General features: G+C 40.8%; 1 protein-coding gene across 2 annotated transcripts in view; it reads right to left on the bottom strand.

Moving 5' to 3' along the window:
• Positions 1-299: 299 nt before the first annotated feature.
• The window catches only part of LOC148352354 (phospholipid phosphatase 2-like), a 39,872-nt gene continuing 20,836 nt past the window's right edge, over positions 300-19,335 (bottom strand). For both annotated transcript variants that reach the window (XM_088354719.1, XM_088354718.1), the window contains exons 3-7: positions 18,778-18,929; positions 6,035-6,297; positions 4,763-4,820; positions 4,506-4,682; positions 300-719 (exon numbers count right to left, since the gene is read on the bottom strand). In XM_088354719.1, coding sequence (XP_088210845.1) covers positions 573-719; positions 4,506-4,682; positions 4,763-4,820; positions 6,035-6,297; positions 18,778-18,929 — 797 coding nt within the window. In that variant the 3' untranslated portion in view covers positions 300-572. The remainder of the gene's footprint in view (positions 720-4,505; positions 4,683-4,762; positions 4,821-6,034; positions 6,298-18,777; positions 18,930-19,335) is intronic.

The raw sequence follows: 19,335 nt of genomic DNA, 5'->3' as shown, positions 1-19,335 counted from the left end.
TGAGTTTTTCCTTGCCCTCATGTAGGTTTCAGATCAGGGGATAGTGTCATGGTGGTCTGTTCTGCCCTTTGAGACTTTTTGTGTTTAAGGGCGTCGCAAATAAATATGAAATGACAAAAGTTTAGGAAATATTGTGCTCGTTTCACACATGACCTATTGTTTGTACATCTGACATGAGAAAGCTGACCCCCGATTCAGCGAAACAGATTTCCCACGACATAAAAGATTGTGAAATGTAGGTGGATATATTCCTCCTGGATGGCTGTCCTCTTTTGTGATGATCATCACGACGCAATGAGTAAAAATAACAGCACAGTTTATTAGACGAGGCACAGTAGTGATGCACAGAAAAACACTGTATAGAAAAATGGGTTAGCTCAAGCAACGCTGCTTGTCAACAATAAAAATTCTAGTGGTGAAGCACTTTGATCCTGATAAAAAAAGAACAACACTTTCCGGGCGTTTCATCGAGTCACAGCGTGGATCAACCAAAGTGGCTGGTGGAAGAGCGCCAGCTAGTGGTTACCGACATGAAATGGTGTTGGAGGCGAGCGCGAAGGAGCGTTTGGGTGTCATATGGGCGGCGAGCAGTTGTAGTGGTTCCCGCCGCTTCCGCGTTGCGCCCCGGTTTTGCATTCCAAACGTTGGGCGTCCGCCGCCTCCGTTCGCCCGCACGCCGGCTCGTCGCGCTGCTTGAAGAAGTCCGACACGTATTTAACCTAAGGGAAGGATTTCAGAAACTCCCGTCACTTTTTTAAAATCCAGTCGAAAACATCTTTTTTTCCTCGTCATGATGAAGGGACAGGAATGAAGTACATTTGAACTATAATGTGCTTTTTCCAATCCTTTGATAAGCCAATGCATCATTCAGAGCAGGGGTCCGGAACCTTTTGAGCCAAAGGGCCATAAAAGCAAAAAAAGATTTCAAAAGAAATGGAGAGAGCCACACCATACATTTTCAGACAAAATTGAAAACAACTGCCAAACACGCTCTCTAGACAAAAGCTCATTCTTCAGCACATTTGATTTCACTGTGCGTCATTTGATGATTTCATTAAATGTATGAAATGATAATAATGACAAATCCTGTGTCCCAAATCAATGTCAATATGCCATTTACAATTTGTCTTCCACCTTGAGTTAAGAGTGTTGAGGCCATTTTTTCCCATGAAATTTGTCCTTAACGGTTTCAAAATAATGTGCATGCAAAGTTCTTTTGTAAAAATGTCACAAATGACTGCAAACGATAAGCATAGGGTCATTTTAAGTCTTAGGAATGACTCGGTCGGTGGTTCGCGCCCCGGCCGAGTCATTCCTAAGACTTAAAAAGTGGTCGGCGGCGCCCTCTGTTGGCTGCGGCTGCATCGGCTCGCTACAACGGGTCAGGTGCAATCGACATTTCGTTCTGTGTACATTGTTACACAGAATGACAATACAAGGAAATTATTATTATTATTATTATTATTATTATATTCACTTGCACTGAGCGAGAAAGAGAGAGAAGGAAGTGCCTTGCGCTGTGTGCAGGGATCCGCCCACCTGTACTGCTCACCCAATCAAAGTCAGCGTTTTGATTCATCAGTTGAAATGGTTTCTTATCCAACTTCTGCATTATATGGACCAAAATCGGGATGAAATCGCTTGACTTTGGAACGCCGCAGAGAGTTGTGCAATAGTTACATTTTATTTCGGAGCCATACGTACTCGTGAAAAGAGCCATATATGGCTACCTATACTACCCCTGATTCAGAGTTTTCATCGTCAAATTCAAGCACTTCTTAAGGACTTTCAAAGCCAATTTTTCAATTTCTCCAGTAACCTTCAAAAAAAGACATCCAGTAAGTATCACGTATTTTGGAGAGTCACAAATGTGTCTTCCATTTACATATGCCGTTTTTTATCTTACAAATGCATTGATCAAGACTTATGATTTTTAAACCTTAAGAATATCGTGAATATATGTGTTTTTGAAACAAATCTCTCCCCGTATAGGTGTTGGGAAAAACGACAGTCATATTTAGCAAAAAAAATCAGTTGCAGCAAGTTATTCCCAATACAATTTACCACTGGGAAACGCTATCATCATTTCTTAAGTGAGCATGCAACTGCCCTGTAAACGCTTTAAAGGACAATGCCGTACAAACTAATACCAGTTGCAGTTCATCCTGAGCGAAAAAGAAATGCAATGGCAAAGTGAAGCCACCATTTTTGAGCAGGCTTGTTGAGGTACATGGCAAGAATTTCAAGCATTTCCATGAAGCACTTCACTGAAAATTTAAACCCTTTTCATTCCTTGAAAACACAACATTGAATTAATAGCATTTCCAAGGATTTTAAGCACCCGTACGAACCCTGATCATTCTAGAATAATTTCTTTAAAGATTTGAATTATCAAATGCATTTTTGATCAAAGTTTATTCAAAATAAATATTTTGGGGTTGTGGATTTGGCTTCGGCGGTCATAGGGGGGAGATAATTTCACTTTGGTGTTTTTTTATTATTTATTTGAAACAGTTTTTGTTGTAATTTAAATATATATCTTTGTGGCAAAATGTAAAAAAAGTATATATATATCTTAAATATACAAATTGATACCAGAGCAACAAAATGGATTTTTGTCTTCTCCCTATCAGAAAAACTACTTCAAATACTTCAAACATTTACGGTGTAAAACCAAACATTATTTCCCAACATTATTTACCCCAAAAATATGTATTTAGTAAGAATATGATGCATATTTTGTTTTTATGGATATTAACAATTATTTTGAAGCCGTTAAACTGGTTCATAAGACTAAGAAATGTTGGTTGGTTGTTACTATGCATGCATAAAAGATATCCGTCTAAAGAAAGACTATTGTTTTTAATGAGTTCATGGATTCATTTTGTTCTTATTTGGCTTTTTATTATAATCGCATTAGTTTTTCTCTCCCCTCTTACCATGGACTCACTACATCAGGGGTCAGAAACCAGTTGAGTACATATGGCTCGCACATAAAATGCCACATTTGTAAACTTCCATTGTAGCGTTGCAATTCCAATAAGTCCAAAATTGAGTTTACTACGCCCATAGCTGAAGCATCGCTGACAATCTGAGCTGTTTGTTCCACAGTTTGACCTACAATGTCGAGTCAAGGTGTCACACCCACAGACCCTGTTTGGCTGTAAATCGCTACAGAATCCTTTAAATGAAGGCGCATTAAATCATTTATGTTCACTGTTGAGACACTTTAGGATAAAAACCCACAAAACATACTGTATTTACCCAAAAACGCTAGCCAAGCACACAGAACAATTTGATTGGTAAAGCGATAGGGATGGACAGAGCTATCACCCATGTCCACTGCACTGAAAGGAAATACATCCATAAACTTTTTGTTTGCAGTTTTTGAAACCATTATTCATGGAAAAAAACTGAAGGTCAAAATGAGCCTTATTGCCATTAAGTAACTGTGGGAGAGAGACAAGTTTAAAGTGGTACATTTGTTCGTATGGGACAACGGCTCTGGCATTATTATTATTTCAGAAATTGGATGAAATCTTTAAATGTCACACAGCGAAATAAAATGTGTTGAAAAAGTAGCTTTTATCTAGAGCACGGGTGGCAAACAAGCGGCCCGCGGGCCAGATCAGGCCCGCTGAGGGATTGAATCCGGCCTGCAAGACAACACTCAGAGAAGCGCAAGAGAAAAACAAGCCGCAGGTTGAAATATGTCCAACTGATGTTGCCAAAGCCAGGTGCCTCCAACAAAGACACTGTACTTGTATTTCTTTCTCTTTTCCACCCCTTTTCTCCCACTCAGTCTCTGTCTCTTTCACTCTGTGTCTCTCTTCTACTCTTCCTTTGTTGCTCTAACTTCCTTTTTTCCTTTTCTGTCTTTTCTCTTTCTCTCTTCCTACCCTTCGCGCTTTCTTTTCTCTTTTCTCTCCTTCTGTTTTTCTATTTCTCTTTGGATTTCTTTCTTCCTCTCCCTGTCTTTTCACCCCTCTCTCGCAACTTTTTATCTTTTGTTTCTCAGGCTCTCTCCCTCTCTCTTTCTTTGTCCTGCCCTCCCTCCCTTTCCCTCCCTCTTTCTCTTATTTCTTTATCCCCTTTTCTATCTCTTTAATCTACTAGTCCGGCTCCTGACAGAATGTTTGATCTATCGTGTGGCCCCCCGAGTTCAAATGAGCTTGACACCCCTGATCTAGAGAGCGGGTTTGGTGCTTTTGCTAAACTTTGTCTTAAAATTGATGGCAAGTCTCTTCCGCTGGATAAAATTAAAAAAAAAAAAAAATCGAAATATTTTGCCATCTTTGGGTCAATAAGGTTCCCGGACCTACTTCCTTATAAGAATATTGTAAACCTAGCTATCTGCTGCCACCTTGGGGATCAACAAGAATATTATTTTAGAGATGACCAAATGAGACTCAAGGGCTTGCGCTTCAAACTAAACATATTTCCTATGAGGTTGACAGTCGTGCAGCAGGAGTCACGGCTCGGTTTTATTGGGAAAAGTGGCTCACGGTGAGAACGGCGATGAGCGCCCCCTGCAGGAGCCCCACCAGCACGTCGCTCCAGTGATGCTTGTAGTCGGAGACCCTGGTGTAGCCCACGTAGAAGGAGAAGGCCACCAGGAAGAACTGGACGGTGGGCCGCACCAAACGGGTCCACTTGCCTTGCATGCGGGCCTGCACGTAGAGCTGAGCGCCGCCATCAAAGGCGTTGAGAGGCTTTGCCGTCGGGACGCGGGCGCGTTCGAGCACGGGAGGCGTCAACTCACGGAAAGGAAGAGCATGCAGTACATGCCGAAGGACGAGTGGCCCGAGTAGAAGGACAACCTGGCGAAGGGGAAGGCCGCGTTAGCTGGTTATGCCGCAACTTCTTCCGCAAAAACGATCGATTTTTTGCATTTTCCGCTCTATAATGCGCACCCGATCGTAAGGCAGACCAAAAATCGTCTTCATCTTCTCAAAGGTTCTTGGTTTTTCTCATGCTGAGGTTCAAGAGTTTTTCCTTGTCCTCATGTAGGTTTTAGATCAGGGCATGGTGTAATAGTAATCTGCTCTGTACAGCTCTTAGACTTCTTGTGATTAAGGGCTAGAAAAATAAACACGACTTGACATTTTTTTCCATATATAAGGCGCACCGGACTAGGGGGGGCATGGAATTGAAACTACAGTGAGGGCTAGAGTTGCACAATAATACAAAAGTACCAGAGCCGCATATCGTTTGACAGAAAAGGTCGGGGACCACTGAAATACAGTATTGTGCTCCCTACTCGCAAAGTCTTTACGACATACATGAGGTTTGTAACTGTATGAAGGGAACGGCATTGTGGGAAGTAATTTAGTCATTCTGAACAGATTGAAGAGAAAGATATTGTGGGAACTATTTGGTTGTCCCGAAAGATATAAAGGCATGGCTGCGTGTATTAAAACGTGAGTCACTTATAATTCTTAGTTGAGCTGAGAAAAAGCGAGAGGACATTTTATACTGATTTTTAAGCACTTTTCGTTTTGTCATTTCTCAAAAATAACTGGTATTTCAAAAAATAGTGAGATTAGTGACATAAAGCCTTTTCGTGTGTTGTACCCTGAGTGAACCGATGCAGTGTTTTTCAGCCTTTTCTGAGCCAAGGAACATTACTTTGATGAAAAAGTGTTCGGCGGAACAACACCAATAGGTGCTGTTGCATCTCTGGTAGAAGTCAATCCAAACGAAAGAGAGCTTTTACTAGATCGCACGGGCACACACATTGGATCATTCCTCACGACAGAGTACCACAATTAATGACTGTGAGCAGTGGTTGAAAAACACCGGTCTGATGAATGGAACCCTGGACTGGACACACTGCGATCCGGGTTACAGTCCCGTTGCGTCCAGAGTTATGCGGTTGGGAACAACTCTCCGTGTTCCTATTTAACGATCTTACCATCGCTATCCGGTTTAATCCTTGCATTTTAAGGCGCATGATCAAACTTTTGGCCAATTTGGGGTTTTCGGGTGCACTTTTAGTCCAGAAAATACGACACTCGATCAAACAGTTTCTCACCTGGACTCTGTGACGTTTCGCAGGTTGCCGGTGCAGTTGATGTGCGGCTGGTAGCCATTGCAGCCGGCGGGAGCGCAAACGGCCAAAAAATTGGGCCTGGGACGGCCGATGGTGAACTTGGCCAGGTCGGTGAGCGATTGGCTGACGGCGGCGCCGAACAGGAAGGTGCCCACCACCTTGTAGAGCGCCGACAGGTACCGGTTGAACTGGGAGTTGGAGCGCAGACGTTTGGTGTGCACCAGGTAGGCCTCGCCCGTCGTCACCTGAGCACCGCCGTCGAAAGGGTCAAGGGTTGACAAGGTAACTGGACAATTTATTGGCTTTAATATGATCCATCCGTCCATTATCTGTACCGCTTATCCTAAGTAAGGTCGCGGGGGTGCCGGAGCCCATCCCAGCTATCTTGGGGCAGTGGGCAAGGGACACGTGGACAGACAATTCACTCGCTCATTCACATCTATGGACAATTCGGAACGGCCAATTCACCTGACATGCATGTTTTTGGAATGTGGGAGGAAACCGGAGTGCCCTGAGGAAACCCACGCAAGCACGGGGAGAACATGCAAACTCCACACAGGAAGGTCCGATCTTATGACCTCAGAACTGTGCCGCAGACGCACTAACCACTGCGCCGCCGTGCTGCCTGGCTTAAATATAAGAACGGTCTTTCTTGATAAAGATGCAGTGAGCATTATCTACAAGAAGATTACACATGACAATGCACGATAAACACGCAATAAAGGCTTAAAGAAGATCAAAATAATATTTTATGAAAAAATGATTAAACATTATTAAACTAGTAAAGTATATAATTATTCAACGACTTTGACATCAGGAACACCAATCTCGTCAACAACACCAACTTTGGAGAATTGGAGCGTCCAAACCTTACCCGAAAATCATCAGGACACATATATAACACAGCATACTTCCCACATGAATCCTTAAAAGTTTTTGTAGAGATTACTGTTGTTCCATCCAAAAAAACGTATTTATTTGTTTGAAAATACCTCTTTTTTAGGACAGTCTAAAAAAAGAACTTGATGGGGAAAAATTTGGACCAAAATGGATGAGGTAAACATGATTATTTTGGGACCAAATTTGGTGGAGTTTGAATAGGCTGAACACAAACCAAATTTAGACTTCTATTTTGGGACAACGGCATGTCTAAATATGACAGGAGGAGATTTTGACCAAAATACTTGATAATAGAAAATTATTCTGACGTAACCAACCCCAATTTTGTCAACATCACCAAATTTGGACAATTTGAATGTCCAAACCATTCAGTTTGGCATCGTTTCTCAGTACAAAACACAAGATCCTTTCCATATTTATCCTGCGAAGTTCTTGAAAACTTTCCTGTTTTTGCACCCGAAAAAGGCAAAAAAACGACTTTTTGGGGGCAAAATTTGGACAACGGGGGACGAGATGAACACAATGATTTTTGGAGGACTAAATTTGGTCCAGGATTGATTAGCTAATCACAAACCAAATTCCAACTTATTTTTGGACGAAACCTAAAACTGACCAGAGCAGATTCAGGACAAAATACTCTATTCGTTTTTAGCTCTTAATGATTATGTCACCACTAACACCGATTTTGTTAACAGCATCAAATTCTAGTGTTAAGAATTTTTCTGCTATGCAAGTTTCCTTAGGACAGTTATACATACACTGTATAACAGAAACTTCCTTTCCACGTGTCTCCTGCAAAGTTCAAGCAGAGTTGATTCCGTTTCTCCACAATATTCCCCCATTTGATGATTTCAATTTATCAATCATCAAAGTCTTTCTCAAGGATCCCTTGACCGGGGCACACCTCTCTGAGGACACAGGGCGAATGGCATTTTTTTAAACGGAACAAAAAAAGATTGAAAAACATATGAGAAGGGAGAAAGTTGTGCTTCGGGAGACAGCGCTGATGGGCTGTTGCCTGGGGGACATGGCATTATGGGCTGTCATCTCTATGACAACGATGCGCCGATCGGCTGCGAGATTAACCGGACCGACAAACACGGGTCGAACCCGGCACTTTACAAAAAGTTTCCGTGCAACAAGCGGAAGACATAATCAGACGAGAAACGGCACGCTCAACGATGACTAAAAGACGAAAAGTGGACAATAATAAACCGCCGTCTTCGTGAGGATTCAAATAACAAATATACGTCCATTTGTTTAAAGACGGTTGCTATGTCATGATTACTAATTCGGGGCGCCAACAACCGCGGGACCTGATCGGCAGTTGAACTCTTTTTGAACTCCCGTCTCCCGAAAGGAAGCCGTCAGACCGTCTGCGAACCTATGCTCTCAGCTGGGCAAGCTTTTGTACTCTTCGACATTATCCTGCCTCGTTTTCCTGCCAGATACCTGTTGCCGACTGTTAGATTTAAACTGTAAATATTTTATTCTACTGTTGCAATATTTTCTTTGTATACAATGTGCCTTTCTTGTTTGTGTTTGAAGAAGGAGGACAAAGGATGAACCTTTACCTGCGGCAAGATAAAGGACCTCTCTGACCGCAGGCCCACCTAGTTTTTGTTTGCTATAAATAAAACGTTGTTGTAAGTTTAAACAGGTGTTGATTCAATAAAAGGGCAAGGAGAAATATACATTTTCAGAGTATCCAGCAGACTGCCTTAGGGTAGACTATGGATATTTTCCTTGCAAGTAAGTTATACTCACGATTCTTTGTGTCTTTTTGTATATAGGTTTTGTACATCTGTTGGGTTAAACCTGACATTTATTTGGTCCTTCGAGAGCCGGATTCCAAGATACCTGACGATCCCAGCGTGTGAGTAAAGATCCAGGCAAGTCTGTGGCCACAGCATTAAGACCCTTTTCGGGACTGGTCCTTTTCCTTACAAGTTGGGATCCGAAGGTTGACGGAAAGTCCAAGGACTCAGAGAACTGTGAGTAAAACTTTTATTTTAAAAAGGAATGCATGTGACTAAAGTAAAAGGGTATGAGTGTGAAGAATTCAAAACAGAGTTAAGAAAATAAATCCTAACAATCCTAGGCACTATTAGGTAAAAGAGAAACGTGGCCAGTAAGACTTAAGACACAGATAGATAGATAGATAGATAGATACTTTGTTCATCCCCGAAGGGAAATTCACATTTCCAGCAGCATCCCTGAGCTGAGAACAATCGAGAACAATCGAAAATAACACGGGAGCTGCTGGAGTGGCTGCCATTCGTGACAGCGCCGGAAGAAAAGATTCAATTTGAACCATTTACAAACAAACAAACAAACAATTGAATCATGTACAAACAAACAAAATATTCATGTTTCAATAAGTGAAGTCTTAAGTAAGAGGGAAAGGGTTCCTCTCCGTTTCAAAAAGAACTCAAGGGAAGTTCTTTAAGTAAGAGGGCAAGGGTTCCTCTAAGTAAAAGGGCAAGGGTTCCTCTCTGTTTAAAAAGAACTCAAGGGAAGTTCTTTGTTCTTCAAAAAGAGTGAAAGTGAGTGTGAAAGAAAATGCTATTACCACTAGGTAATTGTATTTTATACCAAAGCAACAGGGAATAAATGGTGAGCCTTTGTGGATGCATGTATGCAAGAAAATTCCACCTGCATAGGTTGAAGTGAATTTTACCACAAAAGGTTATTTATCAACATCCTGTTGAAAGAGAAACTCAGTGTTAGAATACACTAGGTATTAAAAACCACTGAGTCCAAATTTAGTTCTAAAAATGGGAAAGGGGCAAAGTAAAGTAAAACAGAAGCTTTTAGAAGATTTTTCATGCAAAGACTGGAAAGTCATTGAAAAGGAAGATGCCTCAGCGATAGAACCCCTATGTTATAGAGATAAAGCTAAAGGATAAAAAATGAGGAAGAGGAAGAATATATTTTCAAAACTCGCCATGAGAAATTTGAAGAAGAGGTTTTAAACTTAGAAAGCATACTGTATAGAGAAAAAATAAGAAACCTAAATCACCAAATTTTGTTAAATTTATTAGAAGTTTGATTGTTTGGGCCCTGTGTATGTCTTATGTTATATGTTTGTCTGTCTTACTTGTCAAAAAGAAAGCTAAACGCTAAAAAAAGTACGTTTTCAAAAGAGCTGAGATTGTTTAAAGAGTGATATTTAAGAAGAATTGATAGAACAGACTAAAGGAGTTGGAAAAAGTAGATTTTTTGAGGAATAGGTGTTCACCATAAGGGTGTTTAACACAGGCACCGGGGGCCATAGATGGTTCTGGAGATTTTCTTGCGGTCCGAATTTTTTTAGTTGAAAATCGATAAATTAAAAACTGAGAAATTTAGGAAAAAAAAATGACTGAGTTATTTTAGATGCGTTAATTCAAGATAATGACAGAATAATACAGAAAAAGATAAGATATTCCTGTTTTCAGTACAAAAATTGGTAAAATAAGGACTGGGAAGACTAGGAAAAAATCTATTTAAGTGAATTGGAATAAATTAATATGAGATAAAGGCATTTTTATACAAAAGTATTGAAAAAGCGTTAATAAATAATTTATTTTCAATGAATATGGAGGAAAAATGTATTGAGTGGAATACAAATGAGTAATATAACTTGTTGCACATCAATATATGTGATTTTCACATTAAATGAGTAAAGCTAAAATGGTAGATTTAATTGGTTTGAAGGAAAAAATTAAAATTAAGTGAGATGATTAAACGTCATTTTCGCATTAAACAGGTGAGCTAAAAAGCTATTGTGAGAGGGCGTGTAAGGAAGGAATGTTATGTTGAGAATGGATTGTTGGCAGAACAGGTAGGGAAGTTACAAATACAGAAAGATGAGAGTAAGTAAAAGAAGGTATAAAGGGAAAAGAAAATAAATATCAAGAAAAGGAGCATACAAAAAAAAAAGAAAGAGAAACATAAAGGGGAAAGTTAATTAAATATCAAAAAAAAGATAATTGGTTGAAAATTAAGTGAGACTAACCGTAATACCATAGATTGGGACAAATAACTTAACTTTTTCAACATTGAATTGTGTTAAGTCTAGATGACTAAAAAAGCAAATGGGTGAGAGTAAAGCACATTATAGAGTGCTTTTGGAGGTCTTCGTTGATTTGAAAAGCGCTGTATAAATGCAGACCATTTACCATTTATAACATTACTTTTATAGAAAAGCTACAAATATAAAAGAAAATTATTTCAAGGGGATGAATATCTAATTAAATGCTAATAAGCATGGACATAATATGTTGTTTTGCTTTAGAAGAAGAAAGAAATACCACAATATTTATACACAAATAATATTACAGAGGAGAAAATGTACGGTATTGGGTAGCAACAGGCGTTAACACATGGTTCAGCGATTCTACTGGACTATCCAGGAAGTCATTATTCTGGACTATAATAGTAAACTCAGGAGTACATCTGAAAAAAAAGAAAAAAAAGAAGGAATGACACATTTACTTTACTAAGGAACAGCAGGAGCTATTAAAACAAATTCCTAATAAACTATGGTCCCAGGGACCCACAGATGTAGGACTAGTAAAAGGAGCACAACCTATAATAATAAGACCTCAAGGGTATTGTGAAAGTCCAAGAATTTACTCTCAAGTAAGTTTCGAGCCTCTAAATAAGAGCGAACTATTAACTTATGTAGATGATATATTAGTAGAACCAGGGAAAGAAAAATAATATTGCATACTAAAGAGCAGGAAATCTGAGTCATTTCAAATAATCAAAATTTTGAAATGAGTTTGAAAATAACGACTTATTAACACAGAAAAAGAAATCGTGAGATTGGAAATTAAATTTTCTGTTTTAATCTCTAAATGAAATGTGCTTTGTTCTTAAAAGGAAAAAAAAGGACACACAAGTATTAATTCAGATAAGGTCATGTTTATTTGTATAGCTCTTAATCTCTAAGGATATTAAGGGGCTGCAAAGAGAAAAGACTATTGCAAACCGAAGATTATGATAATAATATAATATAATACAAAGCGAGTTGATAAGGCAATTTATTAGTGACAAGTATATGTTGTTTTATATTGAATCAATGAGAAAAGATAGTTGATTATGATTGAAGAGAGAGGAAATGACAATTAAAAAAGATTTGACGTTGAGTTCCATTTGGCATTTTTGAGATTTTTGATGTTTAGACAGTGTGATGGTTTGGAATTTTGATGAGTTTAGCGCCAAGAACAAGATCCCCTAGGAGGACAACTGATAAAAAGTTCTTCAAGAGAAGGTGAAATAAGCCACGCTTAATTTTTAAGTATAAGCATGTTACAATTAACAAATGATTAATAAATACGTAACAAATGCTGACTTATAGTTAAAAAGAAACAATTTCTATGGAAAGAGTGTTTTCAGAAGATAACGAGAAACTGATTGAGGTAGGATCATAGGAATTTAAAAATAGCAGATTAATTATCTTGAGACAGATCATGAGAATTTAAAAATATATCTGCATGGATAAAAAATAATGTTTACATGGTCATTTAACTTAAAGAAGAAAGGAAACAAAACGTGAACAAAAGAAAAAGAGGCTAAAATAACAGAGAAAGTATTGTTTCGTAGGAAAGAAAGATGAAACAGGAAAAAGGAGGACAGGCTATGCTGTAGTAACACATGATAAAGTATTAAAGGCAGAAGCATTAACTCAACATTGTTCAGCTCGAGCTGCAGAATTAGTGATCCTAACAGAAGCCTGCAAACTTATGAAAGATAAGATAGCAACAATATACACAGATAGCCAGTATGCCTATGCAACAACTCACACGTTTGCACAACACTGGAAAAATAGAGGTATGATAACATCAACAGGAAAACCAGTGACACATGCAAAACTGCTAACAGAACTATTACAAGCAGTGCAGCTGCCAAAACAGTTAGCTATATGTAAATGTGTGGCCCACACACCAGAAACAAACCCAGTTTCAAGGGGCAATGCATTTGCAGATAAAATAGCAAAACAAGCTGCACAACGAGAAATAACAGTTCTAAGTCTAACAGAAAATGCCTTGAAAAACAAAATACTACAAGAAATGCAACAACAATCGCCTAAACCAGAGCAAGAACTCTGGAAAAGAAAAGGAGTACACCTAAAAGATGGAATCTGTAAATGACAAGAAGATAAACCAATCCTACCAAAAAATCTATACAAATGGGCAGAAATATTGAGACAAGGGAAGACATGTCTCAACAGGAGGGATAGTAGGATTGATAAACCAGATATTGATAAACCTATGGTTTTAACTCCTATTAAAAAAAAAAAAAAATAATAATAATAATAATAATAAAATAAAAAATTGTAGAACATGTTTGATATGTGCAAAGCACAATGCTCAGGGTAATCTAAGACCAAAGAGAGGACAGTTTCCAAAGATAGAGAACTGTAATTAATCACCTTTTATGGACTTTATAGAACTTAACAATAGTGAAAGGAAAAAGTTATGTTTAATGATAATAGGTTCATTCTCAAAATGGATAGAGCTTTTTCCTACAAAACACCCAGATGCGCTAACAGTAGCTAAAGCATTATGCCAAGACATAATTCCATGTTATGGGATTCCAGAAAAGATCTATAGTGATAATGGTTCACATTTTGTAAATCAAAAAATTAACTAAAATAAGCAATTCATATAGACCTAAAAGATCACTGTGCTTATCACCCACAAAGTGCAGGGTTTGTAGAAAAAAGAAAAAAAAAAAAAAGAATGGAACTATAAAAAAAAAACAGACTTAGGAAGTGTATGGAAGAAACCAAAAGACTATGGACTAAATATCTAGAATTAGTAAAACTGTATATTAACATCACCAGTACAAATGTGTTAACACCATATGAAGTAATATTTGGTGAATTACCATTATTTAAAAATATGTGGGAAACTGATGATGAAAGTACTCTGGTTGATTACATGAGAAAAATGTTGCAGCACCAGAAGCAACTGGCGGATCGTAATGATAACGATGATACACTTTTTATGTCTCCATAGGAAAGCCAATTAGTTGAACCAGGTGATTGGGTTCTGATAAAAAGCAGTAAAGATTGCAGAAAAACACATGAGCTCATTTGACACACTGTAAGAAAGTAATTAAGCATGAGTAAAACAACTGTTTCGATGTTTCTATTTTAGCATACGCTTTGATTGTTCTTAGTTGCGTCATTGTAATAGCACTGTGGTACCTACTGGAGAGCTGTTATTCCTCAACAAAACTTTCAGAGGAAGTCTGGCTACAAAGGGGGCTGCAATTATAGTTTGCAGTCGTCTCAAACCAGTGAAGATTGTCCACAACTCTGGAAGTGTTAGGAGGAATTGCATATCTGCAGGTAGAATGCTAACAGGTAGAATGGTAGCGGTAGGCGAATTGATAGTAGCAATTATAGCAACGTTTTTATTGTTATTTGAAGAAAACCTTAATGTGCAAAAGAGAAGAAGAAAAAGTAAAAGAACTCTCAGGAAGACAACTGGGATGGCGTTCCCCAGGTTTCTCCAAGAACCCCACGGGCGCTGAGATGCTTTTGCACCCGGCAGTGGTGAAGCCATATTTGACACTCCTTGCTGAGAGCTCCAACCCTGCAACTCTGGAGGGCGCTGCAGGGTCACTTCAAAACCTCTCACTGGAAGTTTGCGGCATACAACCGTGCTGCAGTGTGGTAGGAAAAAGAACTTTCCATCCTGGTGGAGTTGCTGCAAATGGACAACGATTAATGTGTCCCAGCCGTTGCAAGCACGCCTGCACCGAAAAAGGCGAATGCTGCCACCGCCAATGTCTGGGCAGCTGCACGCACGCAAACAGCGACACGGCATGCGCCGCCTGCCTGCATTATTACCACGAAGGCCGCTGCGTGCCCGACTGCCCGCCCGGCACTTTCAAGTTCGAGGGCTGGCGCTGCATCACCATGGACCTTTGCTCACAAGTTCACCTGCCCAGCGACGTTCACTTCGTCATCCACGAGGGCGAGTGCATGCCCGACTGCCCCTCCGGGTCCGCACCAACGAGAGTAATCGGATGCTGTGCAGCGCCTGCAACGGCCTATGCGACAAAATCTGCTCCACCTCCGTCATCGACTCGGTGAACGCCGCTCAGTCCCTCAAGGACTGCACCGTCATCGCCGGCAATCTGGACATCAACATCCAGCACCTTCACAACATCTGGGACTGGACTCAGCACAACCTAACCATCCGTGCGGGACGCCTCTTCTTCCGCCTCAATACCAAACTCTGCATGTCTGAGATCCACACCATGTGGGAAAAAACCAGCGTCACGGAAAAGCCCCAGGAAGGCGACTTTCGCAATAACGGCGAAAGAGCCAGTTGTGTGAGCCACGTCCTCAGGATTTTGTCCAACAGCACGTCCAGCTATGCCATCCGCCTGATGTGGGAGCGCTACCATCCACGGGATTACAAAGGCCTTATCAGCTTTATGGTCTACTACAAGGAGGCCCCTTCTCAGAACATCACCGAATTCGACGGCCAGGACGGCTGCGGTTCCAACAGCTGGCACATGGTGGACGTGGATCTTCCGAAGGATAATAATACGGACCCCAAAGTCGCCATTCTCCACCTCAAACCCTGGACCCAGTATGCCATTTTTGTCAAGGCCATTACCCTAAGGGTGGAGGACAAGCACATTCCTGGTGCAAAGAGTGACATAATTTGAATTTGAACTTGTCCGTCATTGCCGACCGTGCCCAAAGAACCCCGTGCCTACGCAAATTCATCCATGAAGCTGCTGGTCAAATGGTCGCCGCCTCTTTTTCCCAACGGCAACCTAACCTACTACGTCGTCAGATGGCAGCGGCAGCCAGAAGACCGAGAGCTATACCTGCACAATTACTACTCCAAAGAGCTGAAGATCCCGATCCGGATCCCTGCCACGGGATTTAGCGACATGGAGGAGATCAGCAAGCCCACCAAGTCAGAATTGTCCGGGGCCAAGAAAGGTCCTTGCTGCGTTTGCCCAAAGACCCCAGAGGAGAAGGACCGGGAGAAGGATGACCGCGTCTTTCTCAAGCTCTTTGAGAACTTCCTTCACAACGCCATTTTTTTTGCAAAGACCTCAAGATCTTCGTCGCCGGGACCTTTTTGGCCTGGCAAATGCCACTTCCTTACATTTTCCAGATCTTTTTTCAGAAGTTTTTGACTACGGTGAATCAGACGACAAAGTTTAACCTTTAAGTGTAACATGAGTACTATAACATGATTCTGTAACTGAAAATCGAGAGAAGAAGTTATGGATGACAAAGAGAAATAGTGCAAAGTGAATAAACAGGAGGGAAATGTTAGATTTAAACTGTAAATATTTTATTCTACTGTTGCAATATTTTCTTTGTATACAATGTGCCTTTCTTGTTTGTGTTTGAAGAAGGAGGACAAAGGATGAACCTTTACCTGCGGCAAGATAAAGGACCTCTCTGACCGCAGGCCCACCTAGTTTTTGTTTGCTATAAATAAAACGTTGTTGTAAGTTTAAACAGGTGTTGATTCAATAAAAGGGCAAGGAGAAATATACATTTTCAGAGTATCCAGCAGACTGCCTTAGGGTAGACTATGGATATTTTCCTTGCAAGTAAGTTATACTCACGATTCTTTGTGTCTTTTTGTATATAGGTTTTGTACATCTGTTGGGTTAAACCTGACACCGACCTTTTACTGGACCCGTTTCTGTTTTGCTCCTCCGTTCCGGCCATCGACTTGTTTTGCCCCGTTTCCTGCCCGATACCTGTTGCCGACCTCTTTTCTGGACTCGTTTCTGTTTTGCTCCCTCGCCCCGGCCATCGACCCGTTTTTCTCGCCGTCAACGACGACCCTCGCTCGACACGGAAATGCCACTTCCGCGTTCCTGCCATCTGCTGGATGGTGGATGCAAGAACTGCTCTCTTTCTTAATAAAAACGGAGTAAAACGAACGCTATCGGGTCCTGTCTCCGCTCCTGGCTTGTGACATGTTATAATAAAAAGTAAAAATGTGAATTGTGTTAAAGAGCATAACTCTTTTGAGAAGGCTAGAAATTGACAAGTTGAATCAGTCACATCAACAGTCCAGCGAGGTTATTGTTAAAACGATGTCAAAACACCAAATTGCAATGGAGTGCTCGCTCAGAGCGTGCTGGGTACGGACCAAACATAAGAAGATGGAGAAATAATCCAAAATTGTACGACTGAGTTGATGGCACCGACGTTTGAAGGAAAAGTAAAGGAGGAAATGACAAGAAAAATCAAACAAATCCCAATTTTAAGATTCATCAAGCACAAGACGCACTAAAGTACTGCTTGATGATGTGATGGCGTAAGAAATGTGGAATTTTCTGTTTGGACGAAAAGAAAACCAACTTTACCTCTGTTGACTTGCCTTGAACTTGACCGTCATAACAAATGGAGCCATGCTTGTTTGAAAAAAACAAAAAAACAATTGTGAACATTTCAGATTTGTATTTGAGGACCCCCGCTGTATAGTTTCCACCTTTGCTTCTGACCGCGCCACGTCGGATACGCGATAACCGTTTTTTTCCCACCAATACCGATAAAATCCTGCTTCCTGAGACGAATAATGACCAACAATAGACTTACTATTAAAACAGAGCTGGTGTCGGTGAGGGCGGCCATGGCGCTGTGCAAAATTGTCTTTCCTGCAGGGGTAGTTGATGCTCTTGATTTGCTTTAGCTCTTACCGATTTTGACAAACACCAGTTTCGGCCAAAGCCTCAAATTTGGACAATTCGAGTGTCAAGAAATTTCTGAGATGCAAGTTTCCTTAGGAGAGTTATATAACAGACATCCTTTTCAGACTTCTCCTGCAGAGCTGACTCCGTTTCTTCACAATGTTCCCCCTATGACAATTTTTCAATCATTCCTGTCTAGTTTCCTAAGTGTCCCTCTGACCAATACAAATCTGATGCGCGATAACCGTTTTTTTCCGACCAATACCGATAAAATCCTGCTTCCTCAGACAGATAATGACCAACAATAGACTTACAATTAGGATGGAGCTGGTGTCGGTGAGGGCGGCCATGGCGCTGTGCAAAATGGTCTTTCCTGCAGGGGTAGTTGATACTCTTGATTGGTTTTCGCTCTTCACGATTTTTTTGTTTCCTCGTGTGCTTCTCACCAATACAAATCTGATGCGCGATGAAGGATTTTATGTATTTTTGACTATAAGGGATTTTTTTTCCGATCAAATACAAATGACATTTAAATACAAAAGATATTCTCTGGCTGAGCTGTGGGGCGAGGTCATTGTAGCCTAGACAAGAATGATGTTTACAGAAAAAAACAAGAACGGGGACAAGGACCGACGCCGGAGGAATCCGATGCGGGAAAGGAGACATTGTTTGGCTGATAAACTTTCTTGGTGTGAGGTTTTTAGACGTGGCAGCGCCTTTCGGCGAGGAGGTGGCGAAGCAGGTTCCTGGCCCGCCCATGGGGGGTGGCTGACGCCCCGACGTGTGAAAAGACGAAAGACGGAAGGAGAGAAGAGAGACGGGAAATCGTGAGAGGGAGGCTCGACGAAGACTAATTCGACAATAATTCGGCTAAATTCGATGGAATTCACTTAGTTAAATACTTTAAGAAAATAAATCTGCCTGTCTCTTGTCATTATTTTTCCCTAAATTAAGAAATGAGCATGCATTGTTAGGAGAATGAAGTTTGTGTTTGGTTAACGAAGTCAGATAACTCATTCGAACAATTTGGTCAACGCTACATTTGTAATATAGTTTTTTCCCCAACAGCGATAACGTTTTTTTTCCCTCCAAATACCGATAAAATCCCGCTTCGAGAGACGAATACGGCTCTACGATAGACTCACGATAACGATGGAGCTGGTGATGGTGACGGCGGCCATGGCGCCGTGCGAAATGGTGTCTTTCCTGTACGGGTAGTTGATGCTCTGGTCGTCACAGTAGATTCCTCTCTGGTAGGGGCGGAACATCAGTGTCAGGATGGCAGAGGGCAGAGCCGCTGTGGGCAAAAGATCACATCCGGTTGGTGCAAATGCATACCCGCGGAGAGAGGAGAAAAGACCAGTGGCGGGCGGTGGAATTACATCTACGCCTTCAGCTCTATACCAAATTAGTGATGTGTCATTCACGGCTCTTATGAGTGAAATTTATCTGCGAGAACTCGGGTGTGGGGGACGTGATTTTGCCTCCTGATCCCTGCCGCAGGCCACTTATCAGCAATGTTGCCTGCCATTTTCCCCGGGTCAACTTCGTTCTACTTGGACCTTGACTTCCAAATACCGCATTCAGAACACAGCGTCAGGGGAACCCGTGTATTTTTTCCTTCATGCACTGTAACTTTGACTTCATTGGCTTCTTAATGAGAAATTTCGAGCCCTGATTTTTGTGCACCGGCAAGGTTTTCT

The sequence above is a fragment of the Urocampus carinirostris genome, chromosome 15 (assembly GCF_059441175.1).
Source record: "Urocampus carinirostris isolate Australia breed hairy pipefish chromosome 15, RoL_Ucar_1.0, whole genome shotgun sequence".
NCBI lineage: Eukaryota > Metazoa > Chordata > Actinopteri > Syngnathiformes > Syngnathidae > Urocampus > Urocampus carinirostris.
The sequence above is the reverse complement of the archived record's forward strand: the minus strand, read 5'-3'. Positions and strand labels throughout refer to the sequence as shown.